Source organism: Cynocephalus volans, chromosome 13 (genome assembly GCF_027409185.1).
Source record: "Cynocephalus volans isolate mCynVol1 chromosome 13, mCynVol1.pri, whole genome shotgun sequence".
NCBI classification, from domain to species: domain Eukaryota; kingdom Metazoa; phylum Chordata; class Mammalia; order Dermoptera; family Cynocephalidae; genus Cynocephalus; species Cynocephalus volans.
In genome coordinates, this window is record NC_084472.1 from 28,307,568 (window position 1) to 28,331,649 (window position 24,082).

At 38.2% G+C, this 24,082-nt stretch overlaps 1 protein-coding gene across 1 annotated transcript in view; it reads left to right on the plus strand.

The window, feature by feature from the left end:
* Positions 1–1,846: 1,846 nt before the first annotated feature.
* The window catches only part of MEP1B (meprin A subunit beta), a 56,508-nt gene continuing 34,272 nt past the window's right edge, over positions 1,847–24,082 (plus strand). The window contains exons 1-11 of the mRNA XM_063076635.1: positions 1,847–1,909; positions 3,784–3,802; positions 4,629–4,673; positions 4,765–4,808; positions 7,439–7,517; positions 14,374–14,491; positions 15,191–15,369; positions 17,142–17,360; positions 18,012–18,164; positions 20,286–20,501; positions 22,611–23,054. Of these exons, the coding sequence (XP_062932705.1) occupies positions 1,847–1,909; positions 3,784–3,802; positions 4,629–4,673; positions 4,765–4,808; positions 7,439–7,517; positions 14,374–14,491; positions 15,191–15,369; positions 17,142–17,360; positions 18,012–18,164; positions 20,286–20,501; positions 22,611–23,054 (1,579 nt within the window). The remainder of the gene's footprint in view (positions 1,910–3,783; positions 3,803–4,628; positions 4,674–4,764; positions 4,809–7,438; positions 7,518–14,373; positions 14,492–15,190; positions 15,370–17,141; positions 17,361–18,011; positions 18,165–20,285; positions 20,502–22,610; positions 23,055–24,082) is intronic.

Genomic DNA, 24,082 nt, shown 5'->3' on the forward strand with positions numbered 1-24,082 from the left:
AGTAGGGGATACAAGTGATGCAAGCTAGAGGTATGTTAGACCAGCCAACGGAAGCTTCTGCATTAGAGCTTCATTGACAAGCCTAGAAAAGAATGAAATGTAAAAGATATCATCTAAATGGATGATGTAGGCAAAACTCACTTTTTTGGAGTTGAATTTCAGCCAATGACTTTCCATGAGATTCCTAGTGAGGCTTTGTCCATATGCTGTAATTAGGGTTCAAAACAGACTCTAACATCCTGGGAACTGTTCCTTTCTACTCTTTCTACTTCTACTTATCCTGACTTTGAATATGAACTGCCTGTCCCGATACATAGAATGCAGTCAGGTGTTTTAGTTACAAATCTCACCTCACAAACACAGATAGGCATAATACATATCTTTATTTTTCTGTAATCATAATTTTATTTTAGGTCCCCACCCACATTAGGTGGTAGAAATTTAACTGCAACCAATTCAGGATTCCCATTTTTACCCTTAAGCCTGTAGCTAAGCCTAATAGTCATAAGGCATTGGGAGAATCCCATCTGATCCCTGATGTCATCTATCCTCACAGGCATCCTCTGAAACATCTATCCTCTGTCTGGCACTTGGTTGTCATTCTGTGCAACCTGCTATGGAGACATCCTTATTCCTATGTACTCGGCTCTCAGGCCTGGTGGCTTCTCTGATACTTCTGTGCTACTCTTGGCCTTACAGGAGTTGCTTGCCTGCTCCCAAGATGTGCTTTCTTCTGTAGATTGCTGTTGCTTCCTTGCAGCTCTAGCTGGGAAACAGGCCTATTTGATTTTGGATCCTAAAACAGGGATCTCAGGGAGCAAGTGAGAAATTGAATCATATGGTAGGTATATGGTAGCTATGGATACCTACCATATGGATCCATAGCTACCATATGGACCTAGTGAGTACCCTAAACCCTCCAAGTCCTCTGTCTATGCTACATGCTTTTTCATATCTTTTCTATTAGCACAGTTTGGGGCAAAGACCAAGCTGGAGAGGAGAAGGAAAAACTGCAAAAAAATAGTATTTCAAAAACATTATCCTGCATCATAGCTAAGTTGAAAGTAAAACCATGAGAACTGACTTAGAGAGTAGGTTGTCTCTAAAAAGGCATTATCCCAAGGAAAAAGAAAAAAAGTGAGAAAAAATTAAGAGATAAATTTGAAACATTATTTTGTTAGGACATCAGTGGCTATTTCTGTCCTTTTTACTCTAATTCCCACTTGTGTTTGCTTGATAGGGATTTTCAGGAGTACAATATGTTGTTACTCCTTTGCTATTCTATATCTGAATATCAAATAGGCCTGATTTCTAACATTAATGGATTTTATAACTCCTACAATTTTGTAAATTGTAGGCACTCAATACATTTTTATTAAATGAATGAATGATGAAAGGCACTGGATGTAACTGGACATATTAAAGCAGCACAGGGCTATATGAGCAGGAGGAGGCTCATAAATGTGTAGTATGTGAAAAATCAAGATTAAAAATTAAGCTGATCTTTTCTTTTGCCCAAATGGTATTTAATAGTCTTGGGGACTAGTACCCATACATTAGAGAACATATTTCATTAACAGGTTTCAGCCAGGCACTTAGCCGTTGAATGTTGACACAAGAGAAAAAAAAAAAAGAAAACCACACCCAATTGCAACCCAACTTCTTAGAGCTCTGTTAAAGACTCTGGACTTCAGCTTCTTGATTGGAGATATTACTTACTATAGCAGTGAGCTGACCTGCAAGATGGATCATTGAGATCAAAGGCTATACGTTATGATGTTTGTCTTTTAATAAGTCAGCTCTACTGTGAATGTCATAGTTTGCAATTTTCAACTGGATCTACAACATGGATTCATGGTATTTGCCTTGGTTACTGTTCTTTGATGCTCTTCTCGTGGTTTCTGGCTTGGTAAGGAAGCAATGTATAGAAAAATCGGGGGCAGTTGATACTGATTGTTAAAGAATAACTGTTCATTTGTTTTTTATAGATTTCAAAATGTTAATCTCAAATGAGTGTTTCTTTTTGGAGAGTAGGAGCACAGATTATAGGGAGAAGTAGCCCCATCAGAGGGAGAATCAGAGACATTGACATAGAGTTATGTTTTCCTTTCAATTTCATTGTTGTGTAACAAGTTTTCTTTTGATGAGATGGGAAAGGGCAAGTTTTAAAAATCATTCCATTTTTACTGCAAAATGAAATACAGATTGCTGCTATAATAACGTGAGACATGAAAGAATGTCATAGTCACAGTTAATATTTATAAAGTTTTGTAGTATGAGATTTCTCTTCTGCATCTTCATCAATTTAGACTAATTTTGCTACAGTATCAGGTAGTTTGTGCCACAAACCAACCCAAGGCTTTATTTTTTTATAATTGTTTTTTTGTTTTTTGGCTGACCAGTACAGGGATCGAACCCCAGATCTTGGTGGAATGCTGCTATAAATGTTCATGTATAAGTTTTGTTTTGTTTTGTTGTTTTGGTGGCTGGCTGGTGTGGGGATCCAAACCCTTGTCTTTGGTCCCTGGTGTTAACAGCACCACATTCTAACCAGGTAAGCTAACCGGCCAGCCCCCACCCAAAGATTTTAAACGAAGTTTCAAATGGCTGGGGGGAAATCTTTATTTATGATTTTAATATAATGGTTATTATATTGAACTAATAGTCTACGAATAAGAATTAAAGCATCAAGAACAAGAGACACTGTTTAATACATGTTAAAACTGTAATTAGGAATAAATACTTGATAACTTTATTCTGTAGTTGCATTGGCCTTTCTCTGTGTGTGCCTGTGTGTGGTTATAGAGTAAAAAAACCGAGGTATTTGTTAATGTCAAAAATGATGACCATCTAACCAGTTTGTTCCCACTCTTTTTTGAGCACTCCATATGATTCCAGTGTTTAGATATGTAATCTGTATTTGAATAAAACTATCCTTTACACCCTTGTGACAATTTATCACAGTTTATAAGGTGCTTTCATATTATATCATAGAACCCTCACAATATCCATGCAGTGCATGTATTGACCGTGTTTTACAGACAGTCTGAGTATCTGGAAGGTGAACTGAGTTACCCTTACTTGGTGGAACCAGTTACACAACACAGACAGTCCTATGAAGCTTTTTTTTTTTTTTTACTATATTACACTAAGAAATTTCTCAGGTTTACTTAGTGTTATCCATTGGGGATGTAGTCTGAGTTTCATCAGTCATTTGTGGATAATTTATTTTCAGAAAAAACATTTTATCACAAAATATACCCACTAATTTTCTTCCTTAAATATTTGGTATTGTCTTTGAAGGCAAAATCTTAATGACGTCTTGAACAAAATTTCTATTTAAAGGATTATTATAAATTACATCAATATTTCAACTTTAGGAATAACGTTTTTCAGATATTATTCCATATCCTTTAGAAAATCTTGTTTAAAGTAAACACCATACCAGCCAGTGCCAATAAACGAACAAATAAATAAATAAGTAAACACTTATTTGAGGGCTAGAGTCTTACATTCTGCTTCTTTTCCATTTTTGAAGTTGGTTTCTTGTTTCATTTATCTTCAAATTCATTTGACAGGGAGCTTCATTTTCTATATGAAATGAGAAGATCCTTTGGCCAAAAACTTATCTTAGACTCCAATTTCGCTGTCTTGGATACAGGCCAGCAAGTAATCCATTATATTAAGAAAAGACAAACGACAAATAGCTAGATATAAATTGGAACCAAAAAGACTATTTATATCACAGGCATAATAATATCTTTTTTTGTGTTTGTTTCCCAGCCAACTCCAGAAATATTTGGTGAGTCTATTTTGAGTTTTGCTCTAGTTTATAGTAAATAATAAAAGAAGGTTTTGTGGATAGTAGAGCAACAGAACAGAAGAGCCTACAGCATGTTTAATGCTGAACATCTTATAGAATTGCATAAACACAATTGATGCATAAATGCATTAAATTTTGATCTTTTGATTTATTGAGGGACATTTTATTGTCCATGTTCCAAGATCCATATGCTCAGCAGAAAAATAGATGGTGGTGATAGGATAGGACAAACACAGTGACTGACACATAGACATATCATAAATGCTTGCTATTATTGTTTTTGCTATGTTGTGTCAATTCAAATGGACCTAATAATATAGTCCACTTTCACTCAGTTGCACACTTAGAGAGTTGGCCATTTTATCTATCCCTTTGCAACTTAAAAGAGTAATTTAAGTTTAACTTAAGTATTTTGTTGAGGGTTCCAAGGAATATGGCAAGGGATATATATATAAATTTAAATATTTGTTTCCTGTTTAATCTAGTCTTCTAGTCTAGTCTTCCAAATTAAGCTTAATAATATACAGAGTGACCAATTTCTTATTCCTGAAGTCATTTGACATTCAAAAGGGTGAGGATAGACAGAGTACATATGCAAAAGGCCTTTAGTCCCCAGCCAGGCTCATGGGAAGTTCCCAATCAATCAATCAATCAATCAACCAATCAATATATTGAATCAGAGTCTAGTAGTCACTTACCTGAGGCCAAAGAAATGTGCTTGCTTCTGATTATACGGTTGATAAAGATTTTATCCTTTCATCAACATAATGTTCAATGTGTATTTTCTTTGTTATTTTTGTCAAAGATATCGATGGTGGAAATGATCAGGACATATTTGATATCAATGAAGGTCTGTAGATTTTTTTTTTTTTTTTTTTACATCTATTAAGTGGAAGGTTTGAATTCAATTTGCTAACATAAATTTTTATCTTTACTTTTAGATTTGGGACTGGATCTTTTTGAGGGAGACATCAGACTTGATAGGGTAAGTTTCATCAGTGCAATGAAGAATTTTCTATTAACCACTGCAAGCTAAATACAGAGTAGCTAAGAATGACTGGACAGCATGAGTTTTGTTAAGATCAACCATCTTTAAGAGCGTAGAACCGTGGTGACATTTACTCAATGAATACATTATATTTGAAGGGAATCATATAATATTATCTTCATCTTTTTTTTTTTTTTTTTTTTTTGGCAGCTGGCCAGTACAGGGATTGAACCCTGGACTTTGGTGTTATCAGCACCATGCTCTAACCAACTAAGCTAACTGGACAGTCTGTCTTCATTCTTCTTTACTCAGATTTCTGTATTTCACTACATATGTCTTAGTCTTACGTTTCTGATTGATTTTCATTATTGGAGCAATATGACATTTTAATTTTAAAATAGAACCTCACTACTTCAATCCAGTTGAAGAAAAATTATACTAAATTTGTAAACATCTTCAGTGAATCCAGCCTTTTACCATAAGAAATAGATTTTTTGATTTCTACCCTGAGAGAAGCTAAAAAAAGTATTTGCCAATTAAAGGTCCTCCCAAACCTATTCATAAAGAGTGCTGACTCTTACCAGCCATCAGGACACACAGATGAACCTAGATACCTTACATGTACATTTTGCAGAATTCAAAAGTTTACAATCATAAGCACTGTTTTGTTTTTTTTTTTAAAGACAAGATATAATTTCTTGTCCACCAAATTGAAAAAAGATTTAAAAACTTTGATTCCTTTTGGAGATGATGGAGAAAAACCGAAATACTTGTTCAAGAATGTGTTTATAAAATGTTATTATATGGGGGAGTGTATAAACTTAAAATAGAGAAGACAATTTGACAAGATCCATCATAACTTAAAATAGGTACATCCTTTGACATAGAAGTATCCAGTAGAACTTTATCTGCAAAATTCTGCTCTTCCCTCAGACACAGTCCTGAGTCATTCCCCTAATTCCCATAGATCATAAGTACTGCTGACGTTCCTCAAACCCTGCTGCAAGCTTCCCCTCAGGAAACAGCTGCAGCGACCAAGCCTCAGTCTTCCATCTGCTCTTCTATCTGCACTCTCTTCCTCTTGATCTCACCTTGACTAAGGCTTTAAATGTCATCTCTATGCCAATGACTCCAAATGTACAGCCTAGACCTCCCCTTCTCCCGAGCTCCATAGTGGGCTCGCCATCTTGCCAGCTCCATTTTAACGTCTATAAGACATCTCAAACCTAAGGGGTCCTCTGATCAGGTGAACCTTGATCTGCCCCATAAACCGTTCTTTCCCCATCTCTCCCCTTTGTAAAGTCACCATCACTCCCCTACCCCACTCCACTGAATACATAAAACTTCAGGAGTCACCTTTGCTTATTTTCTTTTCCTCACTCCCCTCTAGCCCATCAGCAAGTTCTGCCTATTCTCTCCACATATACCCCAAGTCATCCACTTTTTTCCATCAGCCTGATTCAAGCCCCATCACCTCTTGCCTGAATTTTTCTGATATCCTCGTAATTTGCCTGTCTATTTCAAATATTGCCCTCCTATAATTTTTTCCACCCTGTACCTGTCCCCATCTTCCACCGCAAAGTCATATTTTAAATAGGCAATGACACCATCTCACTTCCTGGCTTGGAACTCTTCAACAGCTTCCTATTGCATTTAGAGTAATATCTACATTTAGCCATTGCATGGTTTAACGCCAGCCTCCCTCTCCTCCCACCTCCTCTTCTCTTCTCTCGTCTCCTCCATTTTCTTTCCTAACTCATTAAGATACTAGCCTCAAAACATATTCAGAACACACCAAGCATGTTCCCAGCTCAGAACCAGAGCACCTACTGTTCCCTCTGCCTGAAACATTCTTCCCAGGGCCCCTTTCAATCCTGGCTCTTTCTTATTATTTCTGTTTCACCTTAAATGTCTTCCCTTCCAAGAGGCCTGTCCTGGTCACTTTATCTCAGATCCTCCCCATGCCTTTACTCTTGCCCACATCTCTCTTTTTATTTCTTCCACAACTATTAATTTATCCTGTTTAAACTTATTTGTTTTCTTTCATTCTCTGTTTCCTCCACTAGATAGAAGCTCCATGAAGGTAGAGACCTTGCTGCTTTTGTTTCCAAGGAATCCCTGTTCTCTAGAACAATATTCAGTTAGCTGGCTGGATGGATACAGTAATAACTTATTACTTGTTTTCTATTATAAAATTAAAAATTCTTTGAAAATTTTTGAAAAAAATTTCTTTGGTCCAGCTCATGCATGATTTTTTTCTTAAATTGTGAGATCTAGGTTATTGAAGTTTTGCTATCACTTCCTTCTTTTATATTTTTAATCTCTATCATAGGAAACTCACCTATAAATCTATCAATATTTATAGTTTGGTTTCCCAACAATCACTTTTTGCATGATTCTTCTTCAACTTTATCAACAAAATTAATGATAGAAATTAGTAATTTCTTCCTGGAAACTTTGTTATATTATGATCAGGAGTACATACACCTGCACTCACACACACATACACCTTGTTTGGGCTAACTGCAAAAGCGTGCAAATTAACTTATGTCTAGATTAACTCTTGATTGTTTAATAAGTTTTTGTCCAATTTATTTAACTAGCCCTTTCACATTTATTTTCTACAGACCCAAAATAGAAATTCCATCATTGGAGAAACATACAGATGGCCTCATACCATCCCATATGTTCTAGAAGATAGCTTGGGTTAGTATGTACCTTGACGTATCCATAACTAATGTATGTTCCTGACAGAATATGATTACAGTGTTTCCAAGGATATGCTTTATGGCCTTTAAGGTTTTGTTTGTCCCTTTGTGTGGCTATGCACGTTTAGTTAAAAAATAAGCAAAATGAACAACTAAAAGTACCTAAATGATTCTGCCTGAAATATTTGCTGTGTTTGGACCAATACAGTGATTAATTCAACCAACATTTATGGAGAGCCTACTCCGTACTGGATGCTAGGGACATTAAGGATGATTGCTTTATTGTAAAGCTGTAGTTTCTCATATATTCAGGTTTTGCATATGAGAACAAACATAAAATAGCCAACCAAACAAAACCGTAAGGGATGGTATTGTTTTACTAACATTTTATTTTGCTAAGTCAGAAACTTAAAGAACAATAAGAACCCATTATCTTTTATTGTCATCTTTTCATAAAAATAAATAATGTTATTAGTGAGAATTAAAATACTAAAGTCAGAAGAAGCTAATCTGATGGAAAACTCTAAACGGGGTCTTCATTTTATCTATTGACTGGTGACAACAATGTCACTGACCAGTGTCAGTTTAGGAACTGCTGTTTGGGAAAAATTTGGGGAAAAAAAGTGTCATTTTCCTTAAAGATCGTGCATTGCTGTGGAGATTCAGATAAACAAAAAGTTAATGATAATGGAATGGAATAAGCACTGTGATTAGTGATACGTTCAAAGAGCTATGGGAGCACATTAGAGGGACTTTGAACTCAACCTGAATGTAAGGGCATGTGCGTTAGGGAGAACACGACACTGTGCATCAGGGCTGCCATGAAGGGGGTATAAATTGTACACCATATATAGGTGCCTGGGAGGGGAGACAAGTGGGGTTGATAGCAAGTTTGCATTTTGTTCACCAAGAAGCATTCGTTTCTTTATGTGAAAGTGCTGTCCCTCCACCTGGCCAGTCAGCACTTGCAGCATCTGCCCAGATAAGGAACCTCTTTCCAATTGGCACAAAAGCACCATGTGGACTAGTGCGGCCTCTGATAACAAGAGAAGGGTGGTTTAGGCAAAGAGACCACTATATGCAAAGGCACGGAGAAGGGAGAAAACACTTAGATGAAATTTAGATCGGGAGTGCGGAGATAATGAAGTTGAACAAGTAGGCAGGACCCAGATTGGGAGGAACTTGTGTCTTTTCCATGTTAAATAACTTGGTGTGTGCACTGGTGGTAATGTGGAACCACCAAAATGCTTCATTGTGTAAGTAAGATGATTCTAATTGCATTTTAGTATAATCACTCTGGTTGCAGTATGGAGGATGTATTATTAGTGAGGCAAAAAAAAAAAAAAAAAGAAAAAGAAAAAGTAGGGAGACCAGTTAGAAGACTACCAAGGAAATTTAGGGAAGGAATGAAGAAATTCAGAGCCAAGACTCTCTCAGTGGGGATAGACAGGAGTGGATAAATCTAAAAGAGATTTAGGAGGCAATTGTTAGGTTTGGTGATTGACTGCAAGAGGTCAAGAAGGTGGATCTAGGTAAAGAGATGTTAGTGCCCAGGATTCAGTCTTGGGCAACTGGGTAGTGCCTTTAACAAGAATGGCAAATATATCTTGAAGAGGGTGGGATAGAGGCATGTGGGTGGAAATTAGTTTTTGGTGTGTAGAATTAAAATTGCATCAGAGTCAGTGTGGAAGAGATATCAAATAAAGTGGTGTTGTATGTCCTGGCCATTCAAGATAGAGAAGTATTTGGGAGTTATTAGGATGTAGGCGATGGCTGAAGCATGGGTATCGATGAGTATCTCACATAGTGTCTTGCTTATCACAGGTACACCATAGATAACTGCATCTTACTGTATGATCTAAGTAGATTGTATTGAGTGAGAAGATGGCCAAGAATGGAACTCAGCCTGGGAGAGCAACGTTTTGGATTGATATAGGAGGAAGATCTGATACAAGTTATTGAGAAGGGAAGATTGGCTAGAAACACAGATGAAAAACCAAAAGGAAGGAAGAGACAGCCAAGGCAGGAGTAATTAATAGGGTTAGAAGCTATAAAGAGTTCATGGAATATGAGGAGAAAAAGATGTTCATTAACCTTTGGAATTAGGGGGAACCTCAAAGATTTTAAATATACATATTTTTGGTTTAATCTTTTGATTTAAAATTTTTAAAATTTTTTGGTTTTCAATTTTTTATCTATTTCTTTAAAAAATTTTTTTATTCCCCTAAGTGTGTTCCATGAAAGATCAGAGATTTAATTTGACAATCTTTTAGACTATTTGTGCTGTGTATTTTAACCCAAGCCCTCCTAACCTTATGAGTTTTATTTACCTGTTTTTAAACAACATAGCGAACACCTTGAGGACAGGAGTTATTTTTCATTTTGCAAATCTGAGGCTTAGCAGAGTCCCTGGCATTTCATAGGCAGTTAATAAATACCTTTTAAATAAATTTATAAACACATATGAGTATATGAATGAAACATGTTAGGTAAAAAATTCAGCCCAGATCCTACCATCCAAACCACGTTTTTACATAGTTTAACTGTTGTTACACAGTTTAACTGTTTACAATGGTGTTGTAAATTTTTTGTTCTGCTTTTTTCACTTAATATTACTGCACTTTTCATGTTATATAGTCTTTATAATAGAGTTAAATTTCAAATTTTTACAGGCCATTTTTAAAAACTAGGTGATTTTATTCATTCTCATTTAGAAAATACCTCTGTGTAATAGTATAGAATAAAACTTATTTTCTATGTTCAAAGTAAAAAAAAGTTATTTCTTCACATTTCAGAAATTTATACCATTTTCAAATGATTCTAAGGAAATTACTAAACAAGGCCACCCATACATGTAGCAAAAGTAAATATCTATGAATGATATTCTGGAAGGCTCTTTACTCAGAGGTAAATCTATGAGGTAGGCCAATCTATGAGATTCTACCACTAGGGCTTTTCTTAGTCTTTTTAGTTAAACTTCATATGTATCCAGCTGGAAGATGCAACTCCCTAGAAAGGGGTCACACTTGAAGCAGCCATTTATAGCTTCCAGTGGATAAGTTATAATTCCTCGCCTGGGTGCCAAATTCAGGGGAAGCAAAAGAAGGGGTTGAGTACAGGGGTAAAGGTGGTGGAAGTGGAAATGAGGTGAAGGTTCTAGAAACCTGAAGGGACTAATAATGGGAAAATAATTCTGAACAGCTGCTTGCTGAATGGCAGGGATTATCAAAGACTTGCTTCATCCTTCCAAGCCTAGGGATTTGTGTGGCATGGTTCCTGTCCTGGTAGAGCCTCTTCTGCATCTACAATGCAAAGTTAATAAGTCCCTTGGTAAATGAAGGCACATGGTAAATGAAGATCTTATTTTGGTAGAGGGTTGGTTATACCATTACAAAACTTTCACATATATTCCTTATTTGATTCTTAAAACAATTCAACACAGGGTAGAAAACTATCCTCATTAAACTTTGATAAAAGACCTAGACTAGCATGCTTCTTTATATTCTGTTCTAAAATAGTTATGTGGTAGTCAGTATCATCATGATTTATTTTAAGGAAGTGTTAGATTTAAAATAGTTATCCAAATATGATATTTACAGGATAGAACATTTTGAACATTATAGCTATAAAATGCAGTCAGTAAAATGATAAAAACAATGTTAATGATGAAGAAAGATTTCAATGATGAAGAAAGATTTTAATGATATATTTAGTGAAAAAATAGTTGGTAAAATATTTCATAGACCATGACTTTAGTTTTATAAAAATATGTGTATGTTATGGATATATTCATAAACAAAAAGTATGGCAAGGATGGTTGATTATTCCTGGGTGATAGGGTTTTAAATTCCCTTCTTTTTGTTTACATACATTTTCTAACTTATTTACCATGAACATATGTTACTTGTGTGGTATCGTGAAAGGTTAAACTGTGCGTGCCTCTTATGACTCATGAGTTTTCGGGCCCTTCCTGTGTGGATCCTGCTCATGGCCTTCTTAGACCTGCTGGACAGAGGCATTCCAAGGAATCTTCTGGAGTGTCTATGTGATGGTTACCTAGGAAGGGAGGAAGGAAATGAAGACTCAATAAATGCTCATTTTGCTTGGAACTTCACTTTAACTTCCTCTTCTTATTCTCACAATACCCTTGCAAAGTTTATTTTATTTCCTCACCGATAACACCAAAGCTCCAAAAGTTAATTAAATTGGCAATGAATATACATCAAAATAAGTGGTGAGGATAGGGAAGAACTTAGGTGTGTCTGGCTCCAAAGTCTGGGTGCTTTCCACTCTGAAGTAGTGTCTCCCACCTCCTGGCAGGCCACCGTCCTTTGCTTCACTGGTACCTGAGCCCACTTGTGACAGCCTCTCCATGTGCATCTGATTTAGCCCCTTCCTCCAGCTCAGCCTCAGAGCTTCTTTTCGTGCATGTTGTTGCTTTCATGCCTCCGTTTTCTTGGAGCTTTGTATCTATCCAATTATTTAGCATCAGTCATCTCCAAAGTATTGTTTCTCTTTTTTTATTAGCATATTTATTGTTACAAATCATACTTACTCTTTATGCCCTTATCCAATCTCTCCCCTTCCCCCTTCCCCCTCTAATAACCATAGACTTGTTCTCTCCATCTGATAGATTAACTGTTCCTCTGTTGGTTTGTTGCCTAGATGATCTGTCCAATACTGAGACAGGTGTGATCAAGTCCTCCCCTATTATCATAAAGCAGATGCTCCTTCTATGAGTCTGGCATGTCTTCTGCATGGTGGCTGTGGACTGCTGCTATTGAGACTAGCTGCTTTTGCAGCAGCCATGGCAATGGAGGGCTGCCCATGTGAAAATAGTGTTTTTGGTGTGCTTTTTACCTGGTTGCTGCTGGGTTTGGCTTCCCCAGCTCCATACCTCATTCTAAGATGTTGTTGCCAAGCAGTTGAGAGGGATAAGGAGAAGGGAAGGGGGAGGGGAAATAGGGGGGGAAGAAAGGAAAGGAGGAGGAGTGTGATCAAGGCCCAGGCCGCCCCCCATTCCGGCAGGGAGACCATAGGGCTTCCAGGAGTCGCTAGGTCATCACTGGGCTGGATGTAGATGTCAGGGGTGAGTGGCTGAAACCCTTGGACCCCTACTGCCCTGGCTCAGGAGGCTGGGGCAGTTCTTGCAGCAGCTCAGTGGTCATCATTGGGCTGGTTGTGGATGTTGGAGGGGCGTGGCTGAGACCCTCGGACCTCTCTGCTCCCTGGCTTGGGAGCCCAGGGGGCTTCCAGTCCTTCTAGGTGTTATAGGTGTTCTTTGGTGGTGGTAGACCTTTACTAGTTCATATCCAACTTTGTTTCTGGTTTGTGGGTATTTTGTTTTTTCTTTCAGTTCTGTGTTGGATTATTCACTGTTCCCACCACTTAAACTCTGCACTGGAACTAATTTGTTGTCCTTTGCTTACTTCTAAAATGGAAGAACTTCCTGTGGGGACCAGCACTTGAGCCCTGTAGTTGGTCGAAATTGCTGCTTTGCTGCTGATTCCCTGGGGAAGGCTTTTTGTGCTGCTCATGTTTTAATGGTTGACCTTATATGTACTTCCAGGTCTCATGCGCTCTGGTATACCAGAGCGCATGGAAATTCTCATCTGGGCCTGAGTCTTTTCAGCAAACTGCACCCGTTGTAGTTCTATATTCCTCATCAGTCTCCACTGAGTGGTCCTGCACTGATTGGAAGGCAGATCAGCTGTCCATGCTGTACCCTGGTGTTCCCCTGGTGGGTCTGTCTCTCCCACTGCCCATGCTCCAAACACTTCTTGTAGGATGGGCCGTGCTCTGGTCCCTTGTCATGACTCATTGGTCTCTGAGTAGTTCTTTTTTTCTGTTGTTTGTGTCTCTTCACTCCTATGTGGGTCCATGGGAACCCTGTTAGTGGTCTTACTGGCCTGGGGGCCGAGGTCCTCTTTTCCCCTGCTGCCTCCAAGCAACTTCATCTGAAGGGCACAGCTGCAGCTTTTGCCGGCTCTTGCTCTGTGTGCTCACCAGCTTCAGCCTTAAAGCAGCCAGGGCTGGAAATGGTGGGAGCGATCCTTTCTTTCTCTCAGTGTGGCTTCTCCTGCCTTCATGCACTCCGTAGGTCTCTCCTCCTCTTCCCCTGAGCTCTAGTGGCCCCAGCTTGGCTGTCGTTGCTTTTTAATAGTTGTAAATTGGTTGACTTGTGGGAGACAGTGATGCTGTGGGGTCCATCTATTCTGCTGTCTTGACTGGAAGCCCAAAGCATTGGTTCTTAACCCTATTTGGAGCACTGAATTTACTCACGAAAGTCATGAAAGCTCTCCCTAGAAAATGCACTTCGTATATGTAGATATAAATGTAGATATATAAGGGTACTTCAAAAGATTTGTATTATCTTTTAATTCTATTTTTCTATGAACTTTTTGAAGTACCCTTGTATATATACTTTGTGTAATCTCTTAGGGCATTCATGGACTCTCCCACCTCAGGGTCTTCAGATTAAAAGCCCTTGTTGTGAGGCTTTAGATACATATTGTAGCTTCTCACATGAAGTATGTGATGGTAATTATTTATTTTGATAGTCTGTGATTCAATGTATATGTCCTCTGAGGTAAGGAAATGCCCTTTTTACTGTTTAGTAATGCACCATTAATGGGCTCCAGAGAAATATAAGGCAAAATAAGGGATCCGAAGAATAATCAAATACTTATACATAATACTTAATTGGTACTGAATATTAAGGTTTATAAAAATACTAAACATTCATGAGGGGACTAAGTCATTATAAATGATATATTTCATGGCCTGTTTCCAAGGAAAATTGTTCAACGGTTTTTGTTTTAATAAGTATATTTTTGTTTGTTTTCTTCTTTCAGAAATGAATGCTAGAGGAGTTATCCTTAATGCATTTGAACGCTATCGCCTAAAAACCTGCATCGACTTCAAGCCTTGGGGTGGAGAAGATAACTATATATCAGTGATCAAGGGCAGCGGGTAAGCTGGAGTTGGTCAGCTAAGAGTTCTAAGGAGAACTGTGCCTGGAACATTACATCACTGCAATTGCCCAAGGCCCTGACCTTTGGGCGGGGTGGGGGCTCCCTTTGCTGTTTGCTAGAAGGTAAAAGACAGCTAGATTTAGTTTTCTACCCATAAAAATATTTTCATACTTGTGCAACCAGACTACCAATGTTAAGGTGGGTGGATTGCATGCCGTCCAACCCACAACCTGGTGAATTTCAGCCTGTTTGTAATTTTCATACTCTTTCTTTCCCCATTTAAGTAAAACACAGATGTGTGTGTATGTGTACATGTCTGTATTTAAATTTATTTTAACTTAACCCCTATTTCTTGACTTGAGAATGTGACAGTGCTGTTTGCCTCGAGCTCAGCAATTCTAAGTGTTTGCTGTCGCTGTAAAATCCCTGTTAATAGTCATAGTCATAGCAAGAGCGAACTCAAAGACTTTGAAATTCCCAGGAAAAACCAGGACTAAGCTGACTGTGGGATAACTTGCTCCTATGCAATATTTAGTGTTAGGGAAAGTTCTCCAAATGTAAGAGGTAAGTGTCCAGACATAAGAGGGAAGGATCTTGGTGAGTGACTAAGTGGAGGAGGTGGTGGGGATTCTGTTCTGAGACTTCAGTATGCATCACTGTAATACTTTCTTGTCTTTCTCCTAAACTCTCCTACAAGCTGCTGGTCTTCAGTAGGAAATACACATGTTGGGAGACAAGAACTTTCCATTGGGGAAAACTGTGACAGAATAGCAACAGTTCAACACGAGTTCCTCCATGCACTGGGGTTCTGGCACGAGCAGTCGCGTTCTGATCGGGATGACTATGTCATGATCATGTGGGACAGAATTGAGTCAGGTACATTTCTCTTGTTTTCTTACATTTTTAAAGACTGAATTTCCAAGCACATGACCTTTCCTGCCATCTGTGCCGACTGTTAATAATTGAAAAATTCTTATGTTTTGATGTCTTACTTCATTTAGCTCTAACTCAATGTAAGTTGATGCACCTTAAAATTGTTGGGGCACCAGTATCCCAGAACCCTAGTAGTTTTGAGCTAGATATGATCATAGAAACTAGTTTAGTGTTTCCCAAAGCATGTTCTGTGGAGTGCTGTGCCACAGTATGTTCACGGATGTCATATGGAAAGGAGTCTGTGGTCACACTAGTTTAGCAAATCCTAGGTTAAAAGAAATTAAACTTATATTTATACTGCTGTTTAGAGACTTTGTTAGATTGACATGAATTGTAAATCTCCAAAAAGGGGAACATTTCCCAAGGTGATTTGATCCTAGTCTTTTATTCCCCACCCCACACTTTTTGTAGAGTAGCTTGTGGAGTATTTGCATTTATTGTTCTCTGGAACCCGTTTTGGGAAACGGTATAGTTGCTGAACAGCCCTGAACTTTTTGTGATTTTGGGTTCAACGTCACAAAGGTCTAGAGGTCTGAAGACTAAAGCTCCTGTTTTCCACATTCCATGGGACACTTAGCTTTTCCCTCTGTCCTGACTGTGTGGGGTATGACGGAGGTATGGTGTTGCTATTGTGTGTGAGGCCCTGTGGGGACTGCCCTGTACCGTGACATCACAGTCTTGAAGTTCCATCTCCTGCTCTTTATGCTCCCAGTCTCAGTGATCTCAACCGGGGTAAGGCACAGCAGCAAACTAAAAGGTTTCTAGAGCAAGAGAAGTGTTTAGCTTTAATCCATGGCATCACTCTTTGAGTCCCAAAGTCTTATTTTTGGTGGAAATTTCTGCCCACTTTCGATAATGCATCTGTATACTTTGGAGATGAGACCCACCTCATTGTGTTCACAAAACTATTCCATTTCAAGTTGGGATCAGTTGCCCATCAGTATATAATGCTAAGCAACCTGGTATCTTTTCTAAATGTATTCATTTTAGTTTATTATCTTTCCTTTTTTTAATTTTTAAAATTATTTTTATTTACTTTTTCTGGTATTATCTTTTAATATTAACTTTTCCACGAACTCTTTGAAATGCCCTCATGTTTATGGTGTGCAATGTGATATTTTGATATTTGTACACAATGTGGAATGATTAAAACAAGGTAATTAACATATCCATCACGTCACTTATTTTTTGTGGCGAGACATTTGAAATTTACTCACTTAGCAATTTTGAAGTATACGATACATTATCATCAACTATAGTTATCATGCTTTAAATACATCTACACATATTCCAGTAAATTCCTGACTATGTCAGTGTTTTCGGATGACTCCTATCTATGTTATCATTCCCAGGTCACATGTCACCACCCCTCCCAGTGTCCCCTTACTTTCATCTCCGTCTGCTGTGGATGCTTCCAGCATTTCATCATTGCTAGCCAAGGACACTGTTTGAATAACACTTATTAGAATTTTCCTTTCTATTAGCAATTCTTAGAGCCTTAGGCCAAATACTAATGTTCCAACTTTGGGCCATAATGAAACTTTAGATATGTTCAGTGTGACTGCTGGTATCACAATTCTAACCGTGAATATGATATTCTAAGATAGGGATATAGGAAACACTTAAAATACAGTAGATCAGTTGTAGCAGAGATTTCTCATAAGCTGAATTTTGTGAACATCAAGTAATTAAAAATTTTTACATTTGTGATTTAGGCAAAGAGCACAATTTTAACATCTATAGTGACCAAGAATCAGATTCTCTGAATGTTCCCTATGATTACACTTCAGTAATGCACTACAGTAAAACTGCATTCCAAAGTGGATCAGAACCAACAATTGTGACAAGAATCTCAGATTTCGAGGATGTGATCGGCCAGCGAATGGATTTCAGTGACGCTGATCTCTCAAAGTTGAATCAACTGTATAACTGCTGTAGGTGACAGGTTTTTCAAAACAACTTCTATTTTCCTCTGCAATGTAGGAAAAATGATGGCCTCTGCCATTTTGCTGAACAATCTTGGGTTTTCTGAAATTATAGAAGTTTGATATTAGGAAAAAAGGCAGAATAGCACCCAGATCCCAATCTATAATTTGGAAGCAGCATTTTTTCTTCTCACAATGTTTGGCCTTGAGATTTAAAAACAAATTTGGTCCTGTAGGAATTTTTGAAGCCGTTACTAATGTAAATGTGGGCAATTTGAATTTCAAACAACTTTTCAGCTAAAATGAGGTGTACAGTTGTAATATAAATGGGATTAAATAATCTAGGTTGTGGCTTAATGATTTGAATAACTAGGGGAATGCAGGCTCAGGTTTCTAAAAATTAGATAATTAAAAAAATGTCTTCGGGCAGGTAGCTTATTCAGATCTATGGAGTTAATCTCTTGGCAGGGGTTCTGAAGATAAAGGGGGATCTTCAAACCACCATTACCCAGAATCAGCTAGATGTTCCCTTTAACGCCATCTGGCATTCCTCATATTTCTATGATAAGCTACGTTTTTATTACTTAGGTTATCATGTTATATGAGTGTCAATAATTGTGGGGTTTTGTGTCTTTTTTTTTTTTTTTTTTTCTTTTGTAGCTTCTTCCTTGAGTTTTATGGACTCATGCAATTTTGAACTGGAAAATGTGTGTGGTATGATCCAAAGTTCAGAAGATAGTGCTGACTGGCAACGGGTTTCACAGGTTCCCATGGGGCCAGAGAGTGATCACTCCAACATGGGCCAGTGCAAAGGTAACAGGAGTGAGATACTTCTGGATTTTATACGCAGTGGCTCCAGCATTTTCCTTCACTATGGAAGACTGGGATATTATCTCTAATCAAAATTATTAATGATAATCCATTAGGCTTCTACTAAGGAATAGGCCTTGTGCCTTTATATAAGGACATTGTTAATTTCTTGCTTTTACTGTCAAAGTTTGTTTTTCTTTCTATGAGTCAGATCTGGGCTGTCATGCCTCTCTCTACCAGCATGTGCCCACAGCAGGAGAGAACTGCACCTCCTGGAAGGACTCTTATCTCAGGGCTAGTGTTGTTGTTTTCCAGTAGCTTGAAGAACAGCACAAGGTTGTGAATTATTTAGTTTCAGAATTGTAGCTGGATGTGACGACATGTCCTTGTTGCAAAAATACTTAAAATGAAGGTAGAAAGCACAATTTATTTAATTTTATTCAGATGAGTATCTTTTTCTATTTTAATTTTGTTTTGAATAAAGCGGTCATTTGGTTACATGTACCAAAGTTTTATTTATTTGCTCATTTCTGGCAGCAAATATGTAAAACTAGAATTCACAACTTAGGGCCATTGCTTAATAGCTCAGATGATCTAAGCAGGGGTTGAGGTCTCTAATAGTGAAAAGGTGCTTTTCCTTTTATTTATTTTTTTAAATGTGTATTTGGATAGTAGATAGTGGTCCTACATAGATAGGAGGAGGTAGATAGGATAGGAGGATGGGAGGGAATGAGGGAAGGAGAGACCAGACCAGTTAACTCACTTTTTTTCTGCTTTTGAAAGCAAATGTCTGTAGTAATAGAAGATATTCTAACGTTGTCTCTTTCCTAAATTGCCTGCTCCTAGGACTGTATTTAAATGCCCAACATAGTGCCCTGTGTATAGTGAGAACTAAGCAAATATTTGAAATAAGATAAAGAAAATGGATAAATACTCAAGCCAGAAGTACCAACTCTGTCTTCCTTTAGAGATGATTTAGAAGGTTATTACAAATAATGGAAGCACAGAACTGGGAGGGACCTTTGAAATGATCTAGTCTAGTTATTCCCAACCTTTCCATTATGATACCATTTTTTTTGTGGCTTGTTGGTACAGGGATTGAACCCTAGACCTTAGTGTTATCAGCACCATGCTTTAACCAACTGAGCTAACCAAGCAGCCTGAATAAAATCTTTTAAACATTAAAATGAAGACCTTGGACCAAGCCCGTGGTGCACTCGGGAGAGTGCAGCGCTGGCCCAGCAGCGACGCTCCGCCGCTGGTTGGGATCCTATATAGGAATGGCCGGTGCACTCACTGGCTGAGTACTGGTCACGAAAAAGACAGAAAAAAAAAAAAAAAAATGAAGACCTTACCTGATGGTTGCTGTACTTTAAATACCTTCTGAAAGTTGAATTACTTTCTCTTTTTTGGGGGTCAGTTTAGAGCCAAAAGAACTTAGAAAATGTTAAAAAAATGGGCAGGTCAACAAGGGCCCTCATTTCCCCATCAGGCTCTTTCCTGCCTTCACACAATGTGTGTTCACCAGAAGTACTTACAACCTCACCTTGAGTTAGTCTTAGGAGACACAGATGCTACAACTCTTTACCGATGCAGGTTGCAGGCCCTCTTTTTGACTTCATTTCCATATTCCTTTTTCATATTCTCAGAGGGGGGACAGGTCTCTGTGGCATCTTACCAGTTGTAGCTGTTTCTACTCGGAGCTGGATCAGGGCTGGGGATGCTTGAAATGTGTTCCTCACAGATTCTACCTTTTGGTCCTGCTGTTTAGGCATGACCTGAAGCCTCATGTTGGATTTTTTAAAAATTAGCTTTTGATACTTAAGCACGCTCTATCTTTACAGCTCATAGCAAATGAGGGTAAGCGAAGATCAGTGCCCACAAGAAAACTCCTACTATTCTAAGGAAACATTGAAGTTTGAATTTTATTCTATTATGACAATCTGCTAGCTTTTCCAAGTGTCAGATACATATGCAGCTTAGGCTTCTGAAATTTCTACGTGGTGAATTATATATTGGTTTTAGTTATGCCATATGTCAAGGATGTTTCACCACCATTAACAAGCACATGTTCCTATACCCAGTATCTGTTTCCTCTCAATTGTACTTTTGTCTTCTTAACAGGTTCTGGTTTCTTCATGCATTTCAACAGTAGCTCTGTAAGTGCAGGGGCCACAGCAGTTCTGGAAAGTAGAACGCTGTACCCTAAAAGAGGATTTCAGTGCTTGCAATTTTATTTATATAACAGTGGAAGTGAAAGTGACCAACTGAACATCTACGTCAGGGAGTATTCTGCAGGCAATGTGAATAATGATTTAACCCTTGTGGAAGAAATAAAAGGTACAATATTAACATCCTTATTGTTTGGGTTCAAAGTGAAACAATCTTAGCTCTTAATGCAACAACTTACAACAGGGTAGGGGCTGTGAACTCACTACTTCTCAACTTAGAACTTGATCCTTCTTGTTTTATGTGGTAAGGAAGCTAAAATGAGGATCCTTTGTGTGCTATACCATGTGACACTCACTGGAGACACTGCAAATCAGTCTCTGGCACTGTGGAGGTCAGTTCTTGCCAAGTTATAAAAATACAGTGTAAACTAGGCAAAATGGAAAGGATTTCTGACTCAATGTAACTATGGAACAAACTAGGGTGGAACTGGCCTCAGGGATGATGGCATCTGTCCCTGAACATTGTTGGGGACGTCTCATTTGATCTCAGAATGGCTTTGTCCATAAGATTGGTTCTTCGGTTGTTTCACTTCCCAGCTTCCGTATTAACAAATGTGCCATGAGAATGGAAAAAGGACTCTTAATTTTCAGCTTAAAAAATAAATCCCAGGGAAGGACTCTGATCATTATAACTTCGGTTCAATGCAACTTCTGGAGCAATTCCTGAGTGTAGTGAGGGCAACACTGCAATTGGGTGCCCACCCTTTACAACGATTGTATGTCAGAGAGGTGGGCTGTGTTGACCACCTATTAAAGCCAATGGTTAAGAGGGTTCCCCGAGGAAGTGAGGGGTGTGGGCTGGAAAAATATTGCTGTTTGATCCACATATTAATCTCTTGATTTAAATGAATTGAATAAAACCTATTATAAAATGGAACCATATTATGCTATGTTATGCCATTTTTTCCTGTTTAACAGTGAGAAACAATATGAAATACAGGTTTTCTTCTTGCACATCTGTGAACAGTGAGGTTCTTAATCTCTTTAAGAACATACACACATACATATACATTATATATGTAAATACATATAACATATAATTGTATATATAGTGTACATCATACATTTCATATGTATATATGAAAGCCTTATAGCTATAAGCCTCATATGTAAGCCATACATGTTAATACAAACATTATACATTATGTATTAATGTGTATATTAATAAAAGTATTAATATATTTATATATAATTTTTCAGGCTTGGAAGGGGATCCTTTCCATGAGTGGGTGTATCATTGTCAGAGAATAACAGAAAAGACACTTAAGCTTGCTTAGGAGCCCAGAATTTAAACTAACAGTACCAATAATAATGAAGAGGAAGGTCTTGTGAAAGGTTTTTGTGCAAAGTCCAACCATGGAAAATAGCATTTTCTGTAAGTTGGGTATTCCCAACTTATTTTCAAGCAGAAGTGTTTTGCATTAAGTGCCAATACATTTAAGTTTTAAGCCATTGAGTTAACAACTAGTTTGATATGAATTCCTCAGCTGTTGGCTACCTGGGGGTTTCTGAACATTTTTTAGTGTCCTGCTTCTTACTTAGGTATGTGATATAAGAAACTAAGACAGAATGGCATAGCATGTGCAGCCAGCTGGGGGGATGGGACAATAGTCGAGGAGGGAGTACAGGTTGGGGAGAAAGGAGATGGTACCAAATGTCAGATAAATACAATGTTCAGTCACTGGTAAGTGATCTAAGGAGTAAATTGTTAGATGTGGGCTTACTAGGGTTTGGTGGATTTCTGTTTAATAGTACCAAAAAGTTGATTGAAAATTTTGCATGTGAGGGAAGTATTCCAAGCAAACTGTAAATATATTAAAGAAGGCTTTGGCTGAGTATCACACGAATCTTGGGTACGGGTGTCAGAATACTGGGCTTGCTTGACTGCGTAACTAGTACAGTATGGCAGGTAACTCACAAGCAGGGCATGGAGTACTCATGAGTTAAGTCCCATTGTTCACTCAACCATCTCTGGGAAACGGTGACCTACCTGAGAAACAACTAGATAAGCATTCAGATATTCCAGAGAACAGTCTGACCCCACAGAAATACCTTGAAGTAAATGAACGTGGGCTACAGGAGTGAGAAAACCATACCTCGGACCTGTAGGAATGAGTAGCTCTTGGACGATTGTCTATGAAGATTAGAACTCTAATGTTGATTTGCACATGATTAGTAGTCTTTTGTCTTCTTTGAAATAATAATGACTCTTTTGCAGAAATACCCACTGGGAGCTGGCAACTTTACCATGTAACATTGGAAGTGACCATCCAATTTAGAGTGGTGTTTGAAGGACGCAGAGGCTCTGGTGCATCATTGGGTGGTCTGTCTATTGATGACATCAATCTTTCAGAAACACGGTGCCCTCATCTTATCTGGCATATAAACGATTTCACGCAGTACATTGGAAGCCCAGATGGAACTCTATATAGCCCTCCATTTTATTCTTCTAAAGGTTACGCCTTTCAGGTTCTCTTGGATCTAAGACAGTCGACTAATGCAGGGATATATTTACACTTGATCTCTGGAGCCAACGATGATCAATTACAGTGGCCATGTCCTTGGCAACAAGCCACAATGACACTCTTGGATCAAAATCCTGACATTCGAAAGCGTATGTCCAACCAACGGAGTATAACTACAGACCCATTTATGACCACCGGTTCGTGACTCATTTTATTTATTGCTAATACATGATCATTGCTCTAGGAGGGACAGATGATCTGAGAATGAGAGATTGCAGTTATCTACGGAATTCTGAGACCTGAATCTTAAGAATAGAATATATTTAGAGGCAAGGTTTCAACAACTGTGGACAGAGTCTCCCAGGTAGGAGACTGTCAGGAATGTCAGCAAGCACTCTGGCAAATAGAGATGATGTTGACTGTATTTCTGGGAATTGATGACTATCCCTGAATTCCCAGTATTGTGCAAGGGGTTTGGGTTTTAGAGTCTGACATTCTGGGTTCAAATCCAATGTGGAAGGGCCTGATATGGAGAGGCCCTCAGATGTTGAATTCTCCTAACCCAGGCTGCTTTGGTCATGCTCCTGGGATTGTCAAAAACAATTTGGCTCTAGGAATAGGTGTGGTTTTTGATCAGAAGGAAGATGTTGGATAGGTGCACTGGAGCGTTGATGAGAAGTTTGTGGGAATGGATTATAACTTCTTATTAAAGAGTTCTGGAGGACTTGCCAATGGTGACATCATTTCTCATCTCTCCTGTCTCAAAAAGAAGCAGTATCCAGAGAGCAATGATCCCACTTCTAATTTTAATAGTCCCTTGCCTCTGAGAATCTAATAAAGGAAAAAAAAAAAATAAAGGAATTATGGCAAGATTATTGCCAAATCTGAATTCTGTCTGTGTAAAGCATAGACCAAAGTGACACAGGAAAAAAAAAACCAAAAAAAAAAAACCCCGCTTAATCCGATAGCAAACATTATTATTCACAAATAATTGTAGGGACTTGATATTCATAGTTTCTTCACTTTTTACTAAAGTGTTTCTTTCCGAATGAGATTGGAAATAGCTCAGGATTGGGTGGGTCATCACCTTATCCCAAAAGGGTGCTTTTTGCTGTCTTTTACCCCTGAAGGACTTTGCTCTGGTAGGTGACCAATTCAGTTAATAAGATAAATTGTTCTATGCTAATGTTAAAAACTCTCTCAGAAGCTGTTTTAGTCCGTTTTG